This window comes from Scyliorhinus torazame, chromosome 14 (genome assembly GCF_047496885.1).
Source record: "Scyliorhinus torazame isolate Kashiwa2021f chromosome 14, sScyTor2.1, whole genome shotgun sequence".
NCBI classification, from domain to species: domain Eukaryota; kingdom Metazoa; phylum Chordata; class Chondrichthyes; order Carcharhiniformes; family Scyliorhinidae; genus Scyliorhinus; species Scyliorhinus torazame.
The window spans coordinates 144206455-144224610 of NC_092720.1; the positions used below are offsets into that span (position 1 = coordinate 144206455).

At 45.1% G+C, this 18156-nt stretch overlaps 1 protein-coding gene across 2 annotated transcripts in view; it reads left to right on the plus strand.

The window, feature by feature from the left end:
- Positions 1–2374: 2374 nt before the first annotated feature.
- ryk (receptor like tyrosine kinase) overlaps positions 2375–18156 on the plus strand; it is a 492414-nt gene continuing 476632 nt past the window's right edge. Inside the window, exon 1 of one of the 2 annotated variants that reach the window (XM_072474977.1) lies at positions 2375–2627. In XM_072474977.1, the coding sequence (XP_072331078.1) occupies positions 2486–2627 (142 nt within the window). In that variant the 5' untranslated portion in view covers positions 2375–2485. The remainder of the gene's footprint in view (positions 2628–18156) is intronic. The other variant, XM_072474976.1, reaches the window with a different exon arrangement.

Consider the following 18156-nt stretch of genomic DNA (forward strand, 5'->3'; position numbering starts at 1 on the left):
ACCCCAACCCAACACTAAGGGCAATTTTGGACACTAAGGGCAATTTATCATGGCCAATCCACCTAGCCTCCGGAGCACCCGGAGGAAACCCACACACACACGGGGAGGATGTGCAGACTCCGCACAGTGAACCAAGCCGGAATCGAACCTTGGACCCTGGAGCTGTGAAGCAATTGTGCTATCCACAATGCTACCGTGCTGTTGAAACTCCTGTGCACTCTTTCTGGTGCAATCACATCCTCCCTGTAGTGTGGCAACCAGAACTGTACACAGCACTTTAGCTGTGGGAGGCACGCTAGCACCGTGATTAGCACTGCTCTTATATCCTATGGTCGACTAATAATGCTGCCTTCAGGGATCTTTGGGCATGCACCCCAAGGTCCGTCTGCTCGTCTGTACATCGCCGTGCCCTACTGTTCATTGTGTATTCACTTGCCTTGTTAGTTCTCCCAAAATGCACCACCTCACACTCTGATGTTCATTTCATTTCAGAGTTAAATTCCATTTGCCACTGTTCTGCCCATCTGCCCAACCCGTCTATATCGCCCTGCTTTCCCACCTCACTATTTACCACACCACCAATTTTCGTGTCACTTGTGAACTTACAGATCATACTCCCCAGATTCAGGCCTAGATCGGGTTGAGGGAGTGTATAGTGCCAGGACACAGCTTGGTCAGTGTGGGCAGAGTTAGCTGGAGAACATAGAACAATACAGCGCAGTACAGGCCCTTCGGCCCACGATGTTGCACCAAAACAAAAGCCATCTAACCTACACTATGCCATTATCATCCATATGTTTATCCAATAAACTTTTAAATGCCCTCAATGTTGGCGAGTTCACTACTGTAGCAGGTAGGGCATTCCACGGCCTCACTACTCTTTGCGTAAAGAACCTACCTCTGACCTCTGTCCTATATCTATTACCCCTCAGTTTAAAGCTATGTCCCCTCGTGCCAGCCATTTCCATCCGCGGGAGAAGGCTCTCACTGTCCACCCTATCCAACCCCCTGATCATTTTGTATGCCTCTATTAAGTCTCCTCTTAACCTTCTTCTCTCCAACGAAAACAACCTCAAGTCCATCAGCCTTTCCTCATAAGATTGTCCCTCCATACCAGGCAACATCCTGGTAAATCTCCTCTGCACCCGCTCCAAAGCCTCCACGTCCTTCCTATAATGCGGTGACCAGAACTGTACGCAATACTCCAAATGCGGCCGTACCAGAGTTCTGTACAGCTGCAACATGACTTCCCGACTCCGGAACTCAATCCCTCTACCAATAAAGGCCAACACTCCATAGGCCTTCTTCACAACCCTATCAACCTGGGTGGCAACCTTCAGGGATCTATGTAAATGGACACCTAGATCCCTCTGCTCATCCACACTTTCAAGAACTTTACCATTAGCCAAATATTCCGCATTCCTGTTATTCCTTCCAAAGTGAATCACCTCACACTTCTCTACATTAAACTCCATTTGCCACCTCTCAGCTCAGCTCTGCAGCTTATCTATATCCCTCTGTAACCTGCTACATCCTTCCACACCATCGACAACACCACCGACTTTAGTATCGTCTGCAAATTTACTCACCCACCCTTCTGCGCCTTCCTCTAGGTCATTGATAAAAATGACAAACAGCAACGGCCCCAGAACAGATCCTTGTGGTACTCCACTTGTGACTGTACTCCATTCTGAACATTTCCCATCAACCACCACCCTCTGTCTTCTTTCAGCTAGCCAATTTCAGATCCACATCTCTAAATCACCCTCAATCCCCAGCCTCCGTATTTTCTGCAATAGCCTACCGTGGGGAACCTTATCAAACGCTTTGCTGAAATCCATATACACATCAACTGCTCTACCCTCATCTACCTGTTCAGTCACCTTCTCAAAGAACTCAATAAGGTTTGTGAGGCATGACCTACCCTTCACAAAGCCATGCTGACTATCCCTGATCATATTATTCCTATCTAGATGATTATAAATCTTGTCTCTTATAATCCCCTCCAAGACTTTACCCACTACAGACGTGAGGCTCACCGGTCTATAGTTGCCGGGGTTGTCTCTACTCCCCTTCTTGAACAAAGGGTCCTCCAGTCCTCTGGCACTATTTGGCTACAGGAATGGGATGGGATCCACCCCCATCCTCAGACACCCCACATCAGGGCAGAGTGGGAGCTGTTCTTTTTGGATTGGAGCTGAATCTCCTTCACAGGAGGACAAAGCCAAGCAGGGGGCAAAGGCTAAGTGCAGACACACGATACAGCGACTTAAAACCGCGTGCCCAGGCCGGCGCAGTCGCTGGAGGCGCACGCGCGCTGCCCGGGCCCGGCCGAGGCGCACGCGCGCTGCCCGGGCCCGGCCGAGGCGCATGCGCGCTGCCCGGACCCAGACGCCGCCATGGAGATGCCGAGAGGGGGTTGCAGTTTTCCCGGCGCGGGCTAGAGCCCGGAGCGGACACTGAGCTGAGGGAGCGGCGCTCGGCAATGGCGACCACAGCCCCAGGCCGGGGGATATTGCCAATCCTGTGGCGGGCCCTTGTGCTGCTTGGGAGCTGTGGCGGCTTGTGTCGGGGTGGCCCCGGGATTAACGTTTACCTGAGTGTGGAGGAGATGCGGAGGCTAATCGGTGAGTGGGGGCGGGTCGGGCCGGGGAAGGGAGGGAGACCGCTGGCCGCTGCTCAGCGGGGAGCTGCTCCTGGGCCGTGGTTAATGCCGAGTTAGGGTGACCCCCATCCCGGGGGGAAAGGCCTGGGATCAGCCTGGGCGATGGGCAGGGGGATATGGCTGCAGTGATTTATCCAGAGGGGAGAACTGAGGAGCTTCTCCCAGCACAAAGAAGCTGATTGTGTGCGATACAGACTGTCTCCCACAGCAACACAATTCCATCCTCATTATCTAGTTAAAACAATATAACTTAAATCCTCATCTGTATCATAGTTTACATAACATAGTTTATTGGTAAAATATATCTTGCACAACATTGAGGTGAAACTTAATTTCTATAATACAGAAAATTGGCTGGTTTGTAAATCTCCTTAAAATAGGCTTGTTTGCAAATAATAACCTCTTTGAAGCCCTCATTGCCAGGCTAATTTAGAAAAATGCCACTCTTAAGTACAAACAAGACCCTCTGTCCAGAGATATAAACCATACTCCTAAACAGATTGGTCAGTATCGATCAGAAAGGACTTGAATGGCTGAAGATGTTTCCCACCATGAGGTGATGGTGTGCTGTTATGCTCGTGGTCAGTGACAGAAAGTTTCATGTCGTGAAGTTGGGAGATTAATGCACTAATAAATATAGTCTACGCGCTACTCATAGTGGAAGGGAAATTGAGTGTTAAACTTCAAAACAACGTAGGATGGTGGAGTAGGCGGAAGAGTGACAGATAACATTTTAACGCAGAGAACTGTGAAGTGATACATTTTGGGAGGAAGAACAACGAGAGACAATATAAAATAGAATGCAATTTGAAAGGGGGCGCAGGAGGTGAAGAACCTGTAAGTGATGGTACAGAAATCATTGAAGGTTGCAGGGCGGGTTGAGAAATCAGCTTTGGACTGTATAAAAAGAAATAAAGTACAAAACTTGTTTAAAACACTGCTTCAGCCCTGACTGTAGTGTTATGTTCAATTCTGGATATCACACTCCAGGAAGGATAGGAACATATGATTTAGGAGTAGGCCATTCAATCTTTGGAGCCTGTTCTACTGTTTGATAAGATTATGCCTAATCTGATTGTGGCTTCACCTCTATTGTTCTGTCAGATCCCCCCCCATCCCCCATAACATTTGAACACCTTGTCGGTGAATAATCTGTGTAGCTCATATGTACTCAATGACCAGTTTCCGCTGCTCCCTGAGGAAAGAATCCCCAGACTAACTCTGAGAGAAAATAAGTTTCTTCTTATTGGAGTGTTAAATTGGAGACCCCTGATTTTAAACTATGTCCCTGAGGGGAAACATAAACATCAACATTGTCAAGTCACCTCAGGATCTTGTATGTTTCGATAAGATCATAGAATTCCTACAGAAGGAAGCCATTCGGCCCATCAGATCTGCACCAACCCTCCAAAAGAGCACCCTCCAAAAGAGCACCCTCCAAAAGGGACCCTCCCTAGACCTACTCCCTGCCCTATCCCATAACTCAGTCTAACCTTTGGACACTAAAGGACAATTTAGCATGATCTATCCACCTAACCTGCACATCTTTGGACTAGATTACCTCTTAGTCTTCTAAATTCTATTCCAGCCTTTCCTGTCAACTGTCAATCAGTTGCATGAACCTCCTCCACTGCTTCTAATACACTTTTATCCTTTCGTTAGTAAGGAGTCAAAACTGAACACCTCAAATTCGATCTCACTAAAACCCTGTACAAGTGTAGCAGTGCTTCTTACTTCTATACTCTATTCCCTTGTCACTTGACAAAGTGTATCTTAGTGCCCAAAAGGTTCAGTGGGGTTACTGGGTTACGGGGATGGAGTGGACATGTGGAAGGTACTCTTTCCAAGGGCTGGTGCAGACTCGATGGGCGAAATGGCCTCCTCCACTGTAAATTCTATGATTCAATTACCCATTTATACCTACTATCTGTTTCCTGTTATCTAACCAATCCTTTATCCATGCTAACCGTCTTAAATCTCTGATTTTAATGCTTCCACCAATGGGAACAGTTTCTCCCTATGTACTCTGTCAACATGCCTCATGATTTTGAGAACCTCGACTCTCTCCTCTCAGGAGAACAGTCCCATCTCCTTCAATCTATCCACATAACTGAAGTTCCTCCATGTTATCCCTACACCTGGATCTCTTGTTTTAAGTGGTAACGTGAAGGCATTAGAGAGGCTCCAGAAAACATTCACGCGGATGGCTCCAGGAATGAGGAACTTCAGTTACCTGGATCAGTTGGAGACATTGAAGTTAAACAATAAGATTTTCTTAAACTTGGAGAATGGACATGTGAATGACAAATTAACTTCAATAGAGAGAACTGTGTGTTTTGCTCAAATGAATGAGGTTCCACACACCTTGGGAGAAAAGTAAATGCGGGAAGAGGAACAAAGCATAGAGTGAAACAGGTTTAGGTTTCCAAATCATTAAAAGGAGCACCATAAGTTAATAAGGCAATGAAACGTTCACACAAACATTCAACTTCTTCTCAAGTACCAGAATTGAAATCAAACCAGTTACTTTAAACTTGTATTGAATCTTTCGACTTTTCCGATAACCTTGTCACAGCAAAGATATAGAGATATTGAAGACGGTACAAACAAGATTTACGAGGATAGTGCCAGAGCTGAAAAGTCAACGAAACAAGAAAGCCTGACCTAGCTGGGTTTTAATAGGGTAGACATAGAGAGGATGTCGCCTTGAGAGGATGACGAGACTAAATTTCATAAACATGAAATAATCTCAAATAAATCTAATAGGAAATTTCAGGAGGACGTTTTATACCCAGATAGTGAATAGAATTTGGAACTTGTTACTGCAGGGACCAGTTGAAGTGAAAATCATAGGTGCAGTTTTGGGGAATCATAGAATAGTTACGGTATAGAAGAAGGCCATTTGGCCTATCATGTCTGTGCTGGCTCTCTGAAGGACCAATTCACCTACTGCCATTCCCCTGTATTTTCCCACATTCTGTTTTTTGAGATAATCCAATTCACACTTTAATGCCTCGATTAATCCTGTCTCTAACGTACTACGGCTGTCCGTTCTAGACGTAACAACTTATTGAATGAAAAGGCTTTTCCTAATGTCACCATTACTTCTTTTGCAACTTACACTCTGTACCTTAAATCTGTGCTCTCTGGTCCTTAATCCTTTCATCAATGGGGACAGTTTCTCCCTCTGTCCAGAGCATTCATGATTTTGAACACCTTGATCAAATCTCCCCTCTATCTTTTCTTCTCCAAGGAGAACAGTTCCAACTTCTCTAATCTATCCATGTAACTGAAGTTCCACACCCTGGAACCGTTGTTGCAAATCCTCATGGTTTTGTATCATCTGTAAATTTTGAACTAATGCCCTGCACATCAAAGTCTAGGTCGTTAATACATATATCAGAGTGAACAAGTATCCCATCATTTCAGATCTGATGCTGGAAAACAATAAATACTCGCTGAAAAGAAAACACCAGCTGCTGGGCACTGCGCTGCAAACTTTCTTCCAGCCAGCAAAATAACTTCACTACTGTCTGCTTCCTGTTACTCAAACAGTTTTGTATTCAAGTTGCTGCTGTCCCTTTTATTCCATGAGCTATAACTTTGTTCCCAAGTGTGGCACTGTGTCAAATGACGAGGGCAGCACAGTGGTTCAGTAGTTAGCACAGCTGCCTCACGGCGCCGAGGTTCGATCCTGGCTCTGGGGCACTGTCCCCGTGTGGAGTTTGCACATTCTCTCTGTGTTTGCAGTGGTTTCGCCTCCACAACTCAAAAGATGTGCAGGGTAGGTGGATTGGCCATGCTAAATTACCCCTTAATTGGAAAAAATTAATTAGGTACTCAATTTTTATATTAAAAAAATGACTTTTAGACCATAAGACGTAGAAGCACAATTAGGCCACTCGGCCCATCGAGTCTGCTCCGCCATTCAATCATGGCTGATATTTTTCTCATCCCTATTCTCCTGCCTCCTCCCCATAACCGCTGATACTCTTATTAATCAAGACCCTATCTATCTATCTGTCAAGCGGGAACATCCTCTCCACGTCCACTCTATTCAGGCCTTGCAGTATCCTGTAAGTTTCAATAAGATCCCCCCCTCATCCTTCTAAACTCCAACGTGTACAGACCCAGAGTCCTCAACTGTTCCTCATACGACAGGCTCTCCATTCCAGGGATCATTCTTGTGAACCTCATCTGGATCCTTTCCAAGGCCAGCACATCCTCCCTTAGATCCTTAGAGCCCAAAACTGCTCACAATACTCCAAATGGGGTCTGGCCAGTGCCTTATACAGCCTCAGAAGTACATCCCTGGTCTTGTATTCTAGCCCTCTTTTAAAAATTTTTTTTGGAATACCCAATTAATTTTTTCCAATTAAGGGGCAATTATAGCGTGGCCAATCCACCTAGCCTGAACATGTTTGGGTTGTGGGGGGCGAAACCCATGCAAACACGGGGAGAATGTGCAAACTCCACACGGACAGTGACCCAGAGAAGGGACCTCCGCGCTGTGAGGCAGCATTGTTGCCCACTGCGCCACCGTGCTGCCCTTTACTCTAGCCCTCTTGACATGAATGCTAAATTTATATTTGCCTTCCTAACTGCTGACTGAACTTGCACGTTTACGTTAAGAGAATCGTGAACAAGGACTCCCAAGTCCCTTTGTGCTTCTGATTTCCTAAGGATTTCCCCATTTCGAAAATAGTCTATGCCTAAATTCCTCCTTCAAAAGTGCATAGCCTCACACTTTTCCACATTGTATTTCATTTGCCACTTCATTGCCCACTCTCCTAGCCGGTCCAAATCCTTTTGTAGCCTCCTTGCTCCCTCAATACTACCTGTACCTCTACAGATCTTTGTATCATCTGCAAACTTAGCAACAGTGCCTTCAGTTCCTTCCTCCAGATTATTAATGTATGTTGTGAAAAGTTGTGGTCCCTCACAGATCCCTGAGGCACATCACTAGTCACCAGCTGCCATCCTGAAAAAGACCCCTTTATCCCCACTCTCTGCCTTCTGCCAGTCAGCCAATCCTCTCTCCATGCCAGGATCTTGCCCTCAACACCATGTGCTCTTAACTTTTTAAAAATAAATTTAGCATACCCAATTCATTTTTTCCAATTAAGGGGCAATTTAGTGTGGCCAATCCACCTACCCTGCACATCTTTGGGTTGTGGGGGCGAAACCCACGCAAACACAGTGAGAATATGCAAACTCCACACGGACAGTTACCCGGACCCGGGATCGACCCTGGGACCTCGGTGCCGTGAGGCAGCAATGCTCGCCACTGCACCACCGTGCTGCCCCCTCTTAAGTTATTTAACAGTCAGTTGCCTTCTGGAAATCTAAAGAAATCACATCCACTGGTTCTCCTTTGTCGAACTTCATTGTTACCTCCTCAAAGAACTGGCCAGCACGGTAGCATAGTGGTTAGCACAGTTGCTTCACAGCTCCAAGGTCCCAGGTTCAATTCCCGGCTGGGTCACTGTCTGTGCGGATTCTGCACATTCTCCCGATGTCTGCATGGATTTCCTCCGGGTGCTCCGGTTTCCTCCCACAGTCCAAAGAGGTGCTGGTTAGGTGGATTGGCCATGCTAAATTGCCCTTGGTGTCCAAAAAGGTTAAGTGGGGGTTACGGGGATAGGGTAGATACATGGGCTCGAGTAGGGTGCTCTTTGTAAGGACTGGTGCAGACTCGATGGGCCAAATGGCCTCCTTCTGCACTGTAAGTTCTATGATTCTATGAACTCTTAACAGATTTGTCAGACATGACCTCCCTGTTTTACCATGCACTTCCAAGTACTCCGCAATCTCATCTTTAATAACGGACTCTAAAACTTACCAATGACCACAGTCAGGCTAACCGGCCTATCATTTCCCATCTTTTACCTCCCTCCCTTCTTAAACAGTGGTTTTACATTAGCCACTTTTCAGTCCTCTGGGACCCTTCCTGCCTCCAGGGATTCCTGAAAGATTGCCACCAATGCCTCTACAATCTCCTTGTATATTTAGATCCCAAACCTGATACTCTTGCAGCCAAGTCTCTGATGCCCACGACATCGTACCGGCCAATTTCAACGTGTGCAACAAGCTCATTTACCTTGTTCCATATACTGTGCGCATTTAGGTACAACACCCTCAGTCCTGCACTGACCACCTCCCTTCTCACACTTGTCATCTTTTTTGCTCTGCCTGAGGGTGGTGATGTTCTCTTATTTTAGAAGTACATGTCCATCACATCACCAGTATTGCCCATATTAATCCTCTTTTATCTCTTGAAGAAACTGAAGCAAGCTGTTTAAACATGATGTTCTGTCAACAAATCTGTGCAGGCTTTGCATAATTAATCAGGATTTGTCCAAGTCACTTTTTTCTCTCAAATAACATTTCTGGAAGTTTTCTCACCAACAAACTAGCCTGTAATTGCTGGACTTAATAGTCGATAAATAGATAAGAAAGAAGTGTGTTGATAGTTCAAGTAAGGAGGGAGAAGGTGCAGGTGAAGTATAAACAGCGGCAGAGACCAGTTGTGGTAAGTTCTAGGTTTGCAAGTAACTGAATTTTTTTGCGAGGTGCAATTGCTAACAAGTTGAACATGTTTTGCCAATGTTTCACTGAGTTATTATTTATTTTGAAATGCATTCTGCAATTCGTACCTCTGTGCAGGTTAAAAACCTGTGCTTAATTGTGTTTGTGTAACTTTTAGTTTAAGTATTGGAGTTTATCTCTGTTGCCCTCCAGCTGGATGGAGGAGAGCTGAAATATACAGTGGAAATAGTCTTTGAATATTTTTAAGGCAGAGGTGGATAGATTCTTGATTAACGTGGGGGCGAAAGGTTATCTGTGGTCGGCAGGAGTGTAAGGTTCAGATTACAATCCGATCAGCCAGGGTAAAAGGGTGACGAGGGAGAGGGTAGTGCCTCTTAAGGATAAACAAGGTCATCTATGTGCAGATCTGTGGCACAGTGGTTAGCACTGTATTCTCACACGCCGAGATCCCAGGTTCAATCCTGGCTCTGGGTCATTGTCCGTGTGGAGTTTGTACATTCTTCCCGTGTTTGCGTTGCTTTTGCCCCCACAACACAAAGATGTGCAGGGTAGGTGGATTGGCCACACTAAATTGCCCCTTAATTTGAAAAAATGAATTGGGTACTCGAAATTTATAAAAAAAAAAAAAATCTATGTGCAGATCCACAATGGATGGGAGAGGTCCGAAATAAATATTTCTCGTCAGTATTTACTGTTGAGAAAGGCACGAATGTTAGGGAAATTGGGGAAATAAAAAGTGAAGTATTGAGGAGTGTACATATTACAGAGAAGGAGGTGCTGGATTAAATGCGTCAAGATCGCTAAATCCCCGGAACCTGATGAAATGTATCCCAGGACGTTGTGGGAGACTAGGGAGAAATTGCTGGCCCTCAAGCTGAGATATTTGAATCATCGACAGCACAGGAGAGGTGCCTGAAGATTGCAGGATAGCAAATGTTGTGCCCTTGTTTAAGAAGGGCTGTAGGGATAAGCTTGGGAACTACAGACCGGTTAGCCTTACTTCTGAAGTGGGTAAATTGGTGGAAGTATTCTGAGGTGTTAGGTATTCAGGCATTTAGACAGGTAAGGGCTAATTCGGGAAAGTCAGCATGGCTTTGTAAGGGGAAAGTCATGTCTCACGAATTTGAGTTTTTTTAAGGGGTAACCAAGAAGGTAGATGAGGGCAGTGCAATCGACTTTGTCTACGTGGACTTTAGCAAGGCCTTTGACAAGGTAACACTGATAGGTTGTGGCAAATGCTTAAATTCCACGGGATCCAGGTCAAACTGGAGGCCTGTGACCAGCATTGTGCCTCAGGGACCGGTGCTGGGTCCACTGTTATTTGTTATATATATTAACGATTTGGATGAGAATGTAGGAGGCATGGTTAGTAAGTTTGGAGAGGACACCAAGATTGGTTGCATAGTGGATAGTGGCGAAGGTTGTATAAGATTGAAACAGAATCCTGACCAATTGAGCCAGTGGGCCGATGAATGGCAGATGGAGTTTAATTTGGATAAATGTGAGGTGATTACATTTTAGTAGATCAAATCAGGGCAGGACCTACTCAGTTGATGGTAGGGAGTTGGGGAGAGTTACAGAAAAAAGAGATCTAGGGGTACAGGTTTATAGCTCCTTGAAGGTGAAGCCGCAGGTGGACAGGGTGGTGAAGAAGGTATTCAGCATGTTAGGTTTTATTGGTCAGAATATTGAATACAGGAGTTGGGACGTCTTGTTGAAGTTGTACAAGACATTGGTAAGTCCACACATGGAATACTGTGTTCAGTTCTGGTCACCCTTTTATAGGAAGGGTATTGTTAAACTATTCAAAGTGCAGAAGAGATTTATGAGGATGCTACCAAGGCTTGATGGTCTGAGTTATAAGGAGAGGCTGGATAGGCTGGGGCTTTTTTCCCTGGAGTGTAGAAAGCTTCGAGGTGATCTTATAGAGGTCTATAAAATAATGACGAGCATAGATAAGGTAGACAGTCAACATCTTTTCCCAAAGGTGGGGGAGTCTAAAACTAGGTTTAAGATATGAACGGAGAGATGCAGAAGAGACCAGAGAGGAAATTATTTCACAGGGTGGTGAGCATCTGGAACGGGCTGCCAGAGGCAGTGGTAGAGGCGGGTATAATTTTATCCTTTAAAAAACAGTTAGATAGTTAGATGGACAGGGTGGGTATAGAGGGAGGTGGGCCAAATGCGGAAAAGTGGGACGAGCTTAGTGATAGCTACTGGGCGGCATGGACCAGCTGGACTGAAAGGCCTGTTTCCATAATGTAAACATTTCTGACTATGGCTACCTTATTGAAGGGCAGAGTGGACTTGAGGGGCTGAGTGGCCGACTCCTCTGAATTGATATGATCTTAGTTCAGAAGGAAATGGGTGAGTATTGAGATTATTGTGTTGCAGTGGTACAAGAACAGGTTCTCATTCGGTAATCTGCAGCCTGTTGGGCTCGACAGGAAGGTTTTAAAGCATGTGCCAAACTTAAAAAGATTGATGTAATAATAGACCATTGAAAATTGAACATAGAACATACAGTGCAGAAGGATGCTATTCTGCCCATTGAGTCTGCACTGACCCACTTAAGCCCTCTGCCACCCTATCCCCGTAACCCAATAACCCCTCCTAACCTTTTTGTACACTAAGGGCAATTTATCATGGCCAATCCACCTAACCTGCACGTCTTTGCTGTGGGAGGAAACCGGAGCACCCGGAGGAAACCCACGCAGACACGGGGAGAACGTGCAGACTCCGCACAGACATTGACCCAGCGGGGAATTGAACCCGGGACCCTGGCGCTGTGAAGCCACAGTGCTTTCCACTTGTGCTGCCCCTGAAGGTGAAGGTTGAAGTTGGGACACTTTGGCAATCAATGCTTTTTCAATCAAGGGATGTGGTCTGAGAGTCCGAGATAAAGAGTCTCTTGGCATTTGCACAGATTTGATTGAAATTAAGTGCAAGGGTCCTTCCTGTTTGTTCCCTTATTTCTCTTTTTGTTTTTGTGTCCATGGATCATTAATAGACCTGTGTCTTTAAGGAAAGTGGCCTGTGCCTTTAATTCAAACTGGAAGATTGAATGCAGTTTTAGGCTGACATCAGTGATGACTTGGATTGATTGATGTGGCTGGTGGCCAATGAAGGCCCCAAAGGCTGGTGCTCTTCCTGATAACAGGTGATGATTGGATCCAATCCCACTGTTAATGTTCTTCAGACTCACAAGGCTTGTGTTTCGTTTCACTTTTGGTTCGGCAGTCTGGATGAAGGATTCCAACTAAGATTTGCAAAAGATTCAGCTACACTCTCTTCATCAGGTCACCGTGAGGGTTGACTCTCTCTCCAGTATGCTGTTGTCTCAAGATTGCAAAGGTTTGAATTCAAACCCCAAGCTGAAGACAAGGTTTGATGTGAGACAGTCTCTCAGGAATAGTTTGAGGCCCTTCTGTAGTGTAGGGATTCTATGATAAGAACAAAACAACGGAAGGCCTGTAAGTACCTGAATGAATTCCTCTGCCAAGAAGACCACCATCAGCTGTAAACCAGAGGCTATGTTCAATCAGCGTGCTGGTAGCAAAGCCTCCTACAAAGCTACCATTGGAAGCAAAGACTCTGATCTTTTGACCTACATCCTCATTATTTTTGCCCTCTCCTTTATGTGTGTGTGTGTGTGTGTCTCACTTCGCTGCCTATTTCACCTTTAATCTTGTTACAAATAATAGTAATTGCATTTCAACTTCCAAACCTGGTGATTGTGATTATTAGGCAGTCAAGGGCTAAGGAATTGGGGATATTTACAAGAGTTATTGGTTCATTAACTTGTGTTGTGACTCCTGGGCACATGGGGCTGGAATTGACAGTGCAAGGATGGTGTAACAGATTCCCGGCTTGAGTCACTGTCTGTGAGGAGTCTGCACATTCTCCCTGTGTCTGCGTGGGTTTCCTCCGGGTGCTCTGGTTTCCTCCCACAAGTCCCGAAAGACGTGTTAAGTAATTTGGACATTCTGCATTCTCTCTCGGTGTACCCGAACAGGCGCCGAAATGTGTCGACTAGGGGCTTTTCACAGTAACTTAATTGCAGTGTTAATGTAAGCCGCCTTGTGACAATAAAGATTATTATTAAGTGCAACAGTGCTATATGAACGTTAGGAGGGAGAGAGGGGCGGATCGGGTACTTAGCACGTCTTTTGATGTTTTGATGCCTTTGGGGTCTGTATCTGTGTGACATTTGAGTGGAAAAACACTGGTCAGGAAAGAACTTGTTACGATTGCTGTGTAACTGAATTGTACGAACAATCATTAATGCAGATACCGTATATGTCTATTACGAGTCTGTAATTCCAGGAGTGAATTTACAAGTTAGAAGTTTCATTTGAGTTATTGCATACAGCCTTGTCTTTCACTCGTCTTTGTTCTGAGAGTTGGCTGCACTACAAACAATCTTTCTGCACTGATTTCTGTTCTCCGCTGCCCGCACTGCCTATCCTATTGAGAGGACAACCCGTCTTCTGGTATCCATCCTTGTCACCATGGGTCATCATTATGCCCGTTTCGCAGGTGTTTTGCTTGCATTCCCATTTTTTTTTTTTTTTTTTTTTTTTGTTGCAAAATTCCCCTCCTGTTCGCATCACATGCCCAATGCGTGTGAGTTTCCATGATCTCACCTTGATATAATTTGTCTGAGACAAGTTCTTCTTAACACCAGTTTTCTCCAGCATCCACTCATTTGTCCACTTGGCTGCTCATGACTCTAATAATATCCATCCAAATCCTTTCATTTCAAATACTCTATTCTTATTTCCTGCTGTAGCATTGGAAATTAGAATTGTGTGAGATAGCCAGGTACCTTATTTTCAGTATATAATGCTTGCTTAAAGTATATAGAACTTGCAGATTGGAATAATTTGAGAGATGTTTATGGGTAATTGTGTGGAGAAAAGAGAATTTCAGCACAAGATGGGGAAAATTGGAGGATAGTAATTGAGTTGTATCGTTATTTCTGTTTTCTTGCATTAGATGTGTAACTGATTATTTTGTCGCAGGAATACTTGTGTACAGGGGACTGTGGATATTTTAAAGATTTCCAAAGCAAGAAGTTTGCAAAGTCCTAGTATCAAAGACTGACACTTGGATCTGCAACATTCTGACTGGTGAAGTGGAATTATCTAGTTGATGGAGGAGAGGTGCAAAGCCCATATGATGAGATTTTAGTTGTTTGATTGGAATCAAGTTTTTGAAATGTTTTCTCAGCTTGACTATGTTCTACTTTTGGTGATCAATGGCATTTTGATCAGGAATGTTTTGTCGGTAAGTTATCATTATTGGTTGTTTGGAATAGTGAAGGGTGAAATATTTGATTGTTTGGGATAGTGAAGGGTGAAATATTTTATCTAAATTGGAAAAGAACAAAGAAATGTACAGCATAGGAACAGGCCCTTTGGCCCTCGAAGCCCGTGCCGACCATGCTGCCTGACTAAACTACAATCTTCTACACTTCCTGGGTCCGTATCCCTCTATTCCCATCCTATTCATGTATTTGTCAAGATGCCCCTTAAATGTCACTATCGTCCCTGCTTCCACCACCTCCTCCAGTAGCGAATTCCAGGCACCCACTACCGTCTGTGTAAAAAAACTTGCCTCGTACATCTACTCTAAACCTTGCCCCTCTCACCTTAAACCTATGCCCCCTAGTAATTGACCCCTCTACCCTGGGGAAAAGCCTCTGACTATCCACTCTGTCTATGCCCCTCATAATTTTGTAGACCTCTATCAGGTCGCCCCTCAACCTTCTTCGTTCCAGTAAGAACAAACAAAGTTTATTCAACCGCTCCTCATAGCTAATGCCCTCCATACCAGGCAACATTCTGGTAAATCTCTTCTGCACCCTCTCTAAAGCCTCCACATCCTTCTGGTAGTGTGGCGACCAGAATTGAACACTATACTCCAAGTGTGGCCTAACTAAGGTTCTATACAGCTGCAACATGACTTGCCAATTCTTATACTCAATGCCCCGGCCAATGAAGGCAAGCATGCCGTATGCCTTCTTGACTACCTTCTCCACCTGTGTTGCCCCTTTCAGTGACCTGTGGACCTGTACTCCTAGATCTCTCTGACTTTCAATACTCTTGAGGGATCTACCATTCACTGTATATTCCCTACCTGCATTAGACCTTCCAAAAATGCATTACCTCACATTTGTCCGGATCAAACTCCAGCTGCCATCTCTCCGCCCAAGTCTCCAAACAATCTAAATCCTGCTGTATCCTCTGACAGTCCTCATCGCTATCCGCAATTCCACCAACCTTTGTGTCGTCTGCAAACTTACTAATCAGACCAGTTACATTTTCCTCCAAATCATTTATATATACTAGAAACAGCAAAGGTCCCAGCACTGATCCCTGCAGAACACCACTGGTCACAGCCCTCCAATTAGAAAAGCATCCTTCCATTGCTACTCTCTGCCTTCTATGACCTAGTCAGTTCTGTATCCACCTTGCCAGCTCACCCCTGATCTCGTGTGACTTCACCTTTTGTACTAGTCTACATGAGGGACCTTGTCAAAGGCCTTACTGAAGTCCATATAGACAACATCCACTGCCCCTCCTGCATCAATCATCTTTGTGACCTCCTCAAAAAAACTCTATCAAGTTAGTGAGACACGACCTCCCCTTCACAAAACCATGCTGCCTCTCACTAATACGTCCATGTGCTTCCAAATGGGAGTAGATCGTGTCTCGAAGAATTCTCTCCAGTAATTTCTCGACCACTGAAGTAAGGCTCACCGGCCTGTAGTTCCCTGAATTATCCTTGCTACCCTTCTTAAACAGAGGAACACCATTGGCTATTCTCCAGTCGTCCGGGACATCACCTGAAGACAGTGAGGATCCAAAGATTTCTGTCAAGGCCTCAGCAATTTCCTCTGCAGCCTCCTTCAGTATTCTGGGGTAGATCCCATCAGGCCCTGGGGACTTAAAAGTAAAGATAAATCAGTTTTGAAACCTTTTGTGGTTGAATTCATACTTTCAATTGTTGGTGTTTGGTTGTTTCACTTTTGTTTAATACCTGTTGGGATTTGTTTTCATTATAATATAGTTTATTGAAGTGTGCTAGCTAGGCCACATGACAAGCTGATGAAATACAAATGTCTGCTGTTCTTGATCTTCTGGGCCAGCAGTTTTCAAACTTGTTTCTACAGATGTTGTCATCTTGTGCTTTCTGAGATATTCCCTGCACATTCCCCACCTAGATGACACATCTAGCTCACTCTACATTGTGCTTGTGGTAACTGCACTTCACACCCATCTCCTGGCATGCACAAAAATCCACCTCTGGCCTGAACACTTGACCCAAATTATAAGGCCAGCATTGCCTGGTAAACATTCATGGATGCTTAATAAATCTCCAAGGACCCCTATTTTAGAACTATCATTTTAAGTGGTAGAGTTTGGTATTGCTCGTTTTGATCCCAACAGCGTCGCCAATACTGTTGATAATATTAATGATGTTGGTGAACCACAACCTTCCCTTGTATTGATCAAATGACCACACAACCAGTTAGTTAGTTCAAAAGATGGTTTATTTACATACACAAAAGTTACCTCGACATGCAAACACAATATCTACTACGAGTTAAACTACACCTATCAGCTACAATAACTATACTTAACTTCAGGGCGACCGGCACTGTGCAAATGGATAAGGCCTTTATCTGGATTTCACTTGGCTGGTTCGAAGAAATGGCTCTGTCTCTGCTGGGCTCAGCCATCAGGTAGCGATCGTTGGTCTTGAACTTGACTAGCTGTTCCTGCTGCAATTGGTTTGGCACAGGCCGGGTCCAAAAGAGATAGAACACATGGCTGTGCTCTCTTTTATCCCTCTGGGATTTCACGCTCTTTGGGGCGGTCCTTAACCTTGGACCCAATAGTTTGACAGGGCTCTGATCACTTTCTTTGATTTCGGCCAATAAAGGGGTGGGTGCCTTGGTAGCTGGGCGGGTCCTTAGCAGTCATTGCCCTTGGCAGTTGGGCTTTCTGAGCTAGGGGAGTGGCGCCGATCAGTCTGTGGCTGTACTGGTTGCTTGATTGGAGTTCTATTGTCCTGGGAAAATGGGCCATTGAAATGCAAACGAGCGGGGGGGGGGGGGTTTCGATCAGGCCTGGTTATCTGTGTTTCAGATACACATCGGCTCCTTATCTGTCTGAGTCCTGGGTTGGCCATAATTCCCATGGTCCTTTGCAAGTGCTGTCAGAGAAGCACTTGGTTAATAGGGGAGCAGGGGTTATGAGGAGAAGGCAGAATGGGGAAGAGAAAGTTATCAGTCATGATTGAGCAGATTCGATGGGCTGAATGGCCTAATTCTGCTGCTATGTATTACCATAAGACCATAAGACATAGGAGTGGAAGTAAGGCCATTCGGCCCATCGAGTCCACTCCACCATTCAATCATGGCTGATTTCAACTCCATTTACCCGCTCTCTCTCCATAGCCCTTAATTCCTCGAGAAATCAAGAATTTATCAACTTCTGTCTTAAAGACACTCAACGTCCTGGCCTCCACCACCCTCTGTGTCAATGAATTCCACAGACCCACCACTCTCTGGCTGAAGAAATTTCTCCTCATCTCTGTTCTAAAGCGACTCCCTTTTATTCTAAGGCTGTGCCCCCGGGTCCTAGTCTCCCCTGCTAATGGAAACAACTTCCCTACATCCACCCTATCTAAGCCATTCATTATCTTGTAAGTTTCTATTAGATCTCCCCTCAACCTCCTAAACTCCAATGAATATAATCCCAGGATCCTCAGACGTTCATCGTATGTTAGGCCTACCATTCCTGGGATCATACGTGTGAATCTCCGCTGGACCCGCTCCAGTGCCAGTATGTCCTTCCTGAGGTGTGGGGCCCAAAATTGCTCACAGTATTCTAAATGGGGCCTAACTAATGCTTTATAAAGCTTCAGAAGTA